At 34.4% G+C, this 5697-nt stretch overlaps 1 protein-coding gene across 1 annotated transcript; it reads left to right on the plus strand.

Annotated features, from left to right (window-relative positions):
- The first annotated feature begins 225 nt into the window (after positions 1–225).
- On the plus strand, positions 226–4991 carry LOC145605609 (prefoldin subunit 2-like). The gene is made up of 2 exons (XM_081661682.1): positions 226–360; positions 4343–4991. The coding sequence occupies exon 2, from the start codon at positions 4349–4351 to the stop codon at positions 4778–4780; it is 432 nt and encodes a 143-aa protein (XP_081517808.1). The 5' UTR covers positions 226–360; positions 4343–4348; the 3' UTR covers positions 4781–4991.
- The last annotated feature ends 706 nt before the right edge of the window (positions 4992–5697 follow it).

Raw genomic sequence — 5697 nt, forward strand, 5'->3', positions numbered from 1 at the left:
AAATTATTTTTACACCTACTGTCAAGATATAACCGTTAAATCTAATGGTCATAAAAAAATTTCTTCAATATTCATGCGTAAAACATGTTCTTTATAGGGTAAATGGGCATTTTGGCCCTTTAGATCCAATATAAGGTCACAGTTGACAAAAAAAAAAAAAACAATCGAAAATGCCTCGTACCATTAGATTGGTTGATGGTACAAAACCATTTCATATACGAGTACTAGTCGTCGAAGTCGTAACCAGTAAGTACAGCAAAAAAACATACTGTAAAATCATTCGGAGTTCTCTCTCTCTCTCGACATTCTCCATCGAGGCGACTCGTGATACTTCTATCCTCCATTAAAGCAACTTCTGAGGTACAGTAAGATATTGTTTTTTTCTTTAATCATCGTATATCAATTTCACAATCTAGGGTTTATTGTTGATTTAAATTCTTCGTATACTCATTTAGGGTTCTTCGCTTAATTTGATATTTGAATCTATTTTGCCTTTAATGTTAGGAAGTAGTTATGAAATTTTTGAGCCTAATTTGATAATTGAATCAAATTTCGTTGCTAATGTGTTGCAGAACCTTTTGATATAATTGAATTAGCTTACTAATTTGACATTTACCAGTGAAAGTAGTGAATATTGATAATTGATGATTATTAGGTGATTAAGTGACATAAAGCTGGAGTTAAAATTTTCATCTTTGTTTTTAGAACTGCAAATACATTGTAATTTCAAAGAATGGCTTAATTAGGAGCTGGAAAATTACTAGTTACAGGAGTTTTCTTTTATTTTTTTTTTCTAACTGGTAACTAGAAGCTAATCAAAGGCAAATTGCTTAAGACTGTGTTTTAAGCTGATTTTTCTGTTCACTTTCTCTGAAATGCTCTTAGAATTGCACTTTGGGATACCTAAAACTATTGGGTTATTGTTTATGTCAAATAAATAGACGCGCTTCAACTTTTACTGATGTAAAAATGTAATTGAGTATGTTACTGATTCCTTTTTCAATATGAGTTTTCCTTGGTTGCCTTGATTCATATTAGCTCCTCGATAGATGTATTATTCCCAATTATGTGGACCTAAACACCGAGAATGACCCTTTTGCAGAATGACCCTTTTGCGAGAAGATATATTTTGAATATGGTCTTATTTGCTTAGAACTTCAGAGCCTTTATAGTGTTACATGCATATCAATATGTAACTTGTCCATTGATAGGATTAAGAGTTGGAAAAGTTTTGGATGTGGCTATTCGGTAAACACTAACATGGGGTTTTTTTTTTCCCTGACCAACCTGTGTTTACCTTGTATTCCACATGATGTGTTATTCTAAAGGATTCAAGGATGTATTATGTATTATCTCGATTCTCGATGTTATTTTTCTTCTCCTGACATGCCCACAATCACTTCTATTCCAAATGATCCTATCACATTATTTTCCTAAAGGACCTTAGGATGCTATATGTCCATCATCAATCAGTTTCGTAGTTGAGTCCATTTTCCTCTGATGTGCTCCTCGGCTTCCCCCACAGAATAAAGGAATTGCCAGTCTCGTGAGTTAGGAGCTTTAATTTAAGCTGTGCTTAGTGAAATGCATGTTGATCTGTTAGTGTGATTCTTTAATGACTGCCATCTTCATTCATCTCCTTATACTCTAGCTCTTCACTTAAAATAAAGAACTTAATTGATATAGCTCTTGTAGCTGAGTATTCTGGCTAATGTTTTTAGGACACTGTTTACCAATTCCCCTTTCTTCTCCTTGAAATAAATCCATGGCTAGGTGAGTTGTTATATGCCTATTGCCTTTTCCACTCACATTATGTTGTTTGGAATGTCTGGAATGAGGTTCTACTATTTTACCCCCATCTTTCATCTCTAAAGAATACTGGGTTCTAACCATAAATCAGGATAATTGGGTATTGGACTTCATATGTTTTGGGTAATCAGGTTGGTTTCCACAATGCTCTGAGAAATTCAGGCATCACATATACACCATCCTTATAGAAAACCATGAAATATATTTCAAAAAAATGAGTGTGACAACATTATAAGAAACCAGGAATACAATATCTAGCTGAAGGCCTGAGGTTTGCTACTGATATATTGCTATTTGCTTAATTTTGAAGTCTTGACTCTTGATTCTTGAATCCACCCGTATGAAAGTAAACACTACCCCAACTTGTGTTCATTTCATCATTTGCCTTCATCACTCTCTTTAGATCGATTTTGATGTTTTGACTAACATCATTTAGCTGTATGTCATTGCTCTAATCTCTAAGGCTCTGTTTAATTTGAATACTATTTTCTGCATGCATAATCTCTTGTGATTCCAAATATTAACTCAAGAAACTTTCGTTCTTTCCAACAATGTTATGTTACTTTGATCTCAGTTATGGCCATATTTTTTTAAAAAATTTCATCCTTAGCAACTTGCGATTCTTTACTATTATACTCAGGATATATTTGGTTGGACCTATGCTAGTGTATGACCTATGCTCCTTTCTATTTATAAAAGTTGAAAGGATTTCTTAACTGTTGTATTTTACGTTTACACTTAGTTTATGTTTTCCAAATTTTGTGATGCAAAACTACCAAACTATTAATGAAGCCAGTAAAAAATTTCCCCCATCATGCTTTTTTCTGGACATTGTCAATTTTCAAAAGTTGTTGATGATATTGGTGCATACAGCGTTAACGTTAAGGGTTGAGCCTAGGTGACACTATGAACTGTTTTTGGGATCTTAGGCTGATTAAGAATTAGACAGGTAGTTTGCGATCTTAGTTTCAAAAAGTGTGCCTTCTTGCGCACAAAGACCTACAAAAGGTGCACGCTTATGTGTTTTTTTCTAGGCTGCTTCTTGTGCCTTATGTTGTAAGGCATCAATAGCTAATGTGTAAGATAATATTTTTTTTAAAAAAAAAACACCACACGACTTTGTGATTGTCAGGTTTACTTTAACTCTAGAGGAGAGAGAAACTCCATATCCCCCAATTCCATTTGAAGTATCCTAGTCCCTAGCTATTGATCATGTCTCTTTCACCTTTTCCCATAATTTCCTTTTTTTATATTTATTTAATAGAGAATAATATATATTCTTTTTTATATAAATAAAACTTGTGCCACCTACAAAAGGCTGTGTGCCTTCACCTTGCGCACCTAGGCGGCTAGGGTCCAAAGATTTTTTAGTCTTGGTGCATTTGTGCCCTTTAACACTAAGGGCTTGTTTGGTTGCAAGTGATTTCCGGTGGAAATCATAATTCCTGGGAAATGCAACTGTGACTTGCTGTTTGGTTGGCTTAAGATGTAGGAAGGAAATGGAAATTCCCACAACATGGAGGAATTGATTCACCGAGCCCCCCACGGTGAATCAAAATTCCTGTACTTATTTGCTTCTAATATCCACCTTAATCATCATCACCATCACCATCCACCTTAATCACCACAATCACCATAACGTCTCCATCTTCATCACCTCATCATCATCAATAGCACCCTTTATATTCTCCAATACTCCAATCATGAAACTTACTCCAAATTTCATTATAAAAATCAAAACTTCTCCAAAAATTATGAGATAAAAATTTTCTCCAAAATTCATGAAGCTTACTCTGAAAATCATCATAGAAAATTAGAAATCAAAACTTCCTCCAAAAGTCATAAAAATCCTCAAAAAATAACAAAAAATCAAAACTTCCTCAAAAAATCTTAAAAATTAAAGCTTTCTGCAGATACCTTGATAAAAATCGAAACTTTGAGACAACCAATTGAAGTTAATATCCAAATTCAATTTTATATTTTTGGTTGTAAAGCTTCAAACTTTGATTTAATTAAGTGGGTATGTAATATTTTGTGAGATTAATAAAGAAAGAAGTATAATTTGTGGGTGGAAATTTAAGAATTTTTTTTTTTTTTGAGTGGTGGCTGTAGCGGTGGAGGTGAGGGATGAGGAGAGATGATGAGATTTTCAGATGCAGGGAGCAGGGTGAGGGAGGAGTGAGAGAGAGAAAGGGAGAGGATATAGAGGAGGGTAATTTGGGGTTAATTACAAAGTAATTGACTATGGGAATTTATTTTCCATAGTGTCAACCAAACAGATTTTCCACACTTCCTACACATTTAGCAAGGGAATTTTTTCCCATGAATTAAAACTTCCTACGGTAATTTGATTCCCACGGTAACCAAACGAGTCCTAAGTGTGCAATGCTGTGGGTTAGACTAAGTTATTGAGAAAGCTGCAGCTGTGAGTATTGCTCTGGTTTTATTCTTTGAGCCTTTATCAAGAATCGATTGTCTAATATCTTCACTGCTGCTCACACGTCCCACTAAGGTTCCATTTTGCTCTTTGCAGTTTAAAATGGCTGAAAGACGAGAGCCTGCCAATGAGCAAGCAATTGCAAACTTGTATGCCTCGATGAGGTCAGAACTAAACCAAATATACTCAAAGATCACAGAGCTTGAGATGGAAGTGAGCGAACATTCCTTGGTTATGAATGCCATCCAGCCACTTGATCCCTCAAGGAAATGCTTTCGTATGATTGGAGGTGTGCTTGTAGAAAGAACAATCAAGGAGGTTTTGCCAGCTGTGCAGCGGAACAAGGAGGGAATTGAAGAGGTTATTGGCAGGCTGAACGAGGCTCTGGAGAGAAAGAAGAAAGACATTGCTGAGTTTGAGGCGAAGTACAAAATTAGGATAAAAAAGTCGGATAATGATGTGCAGGACAGTAACAAGAAAGAAGGTAACGCACAGGGTGTTCTGGTAGGCCCTGCCGGTGCTACTGAAACATAGGGTTTTTTGGTGATAGTTTTTTTTGAAGTCTTGGTCATATTATGTATTACTCCATGTCTTCATAGTTGTGGTAGTTTGGATGATTTAGCAATTGGACGTATTTGGATTTGTAACATCATTAGGTAGTGAGTTTTTGGTGTTGTGTTTGTTATTTTTATGATTTTGCTCTTAATATTGAAAGTTCCCGATACAAATACTAGAATTAAAATTATCTTTTATATGTGCAATTCAATAGATATTTTGCTGTGCTCTCTTCACTTGAATATTTGGTTAAACCCAAAGCATAGTTCATTTAAATGTTGTTTCAACTCTGCGATGATCTTCCATAATTAAGGCCTATGAACCTCCCAAAATATAAAATTGAGTATTTTTATAAAAGAAATACTGTAATTAAAATAACAAGTGAAAGACTTTCCCTGACATTGAGGAGGCGACAATAATCTTACAAGTTACAAAATATTATTCAAAATCGTTAATTTGTCTACCAAATATTCCAATGAAGTGTCGTACTTAAGTTATGATTATAATGTTACCTTTGAGATATGTAAAAGTTAAAAGCTAACAGCTAACAGCTAAAATATGAACCGGACTTAATTGATTAACTAACTGTTCACTAACACAAATCTCTTCAATGAATTGAATTTGATGAGATATTGAGATCATTTTATAGCTTGGGCTCGAACTTGCATAAGATACATGAATATGCATATCAACTTGATGAGCTAGGTAATGCTCAACTGAACCAAATTAAACTAATTTTTGAAATCCATTGTAGTCTCATAGATATTACGTACTACTCCCTCCGTCCTTTTATTACATGCCTGTATTCTTTTTTGGGGTGACAAAAATTAAGTGTATGTTTCTATTTATAGGTTGTACTTTTTGCCAATATTATTCTTGTTTTGATGATTTGTCAT

This window comes from Chenopodium album, chromosome 22 (genome assembly GCF_948465745.1).
Source record: "Chenopodium album chromosome 22, dcCheAlbu1.1, whole genome shotgun sequence".
NCBI lineage: Eukaryota > Viridiplantae > Streptophyta > Magnoliopsida > Caryophyllales > Amaranthaceae > Chenopodium > Chenopodium album.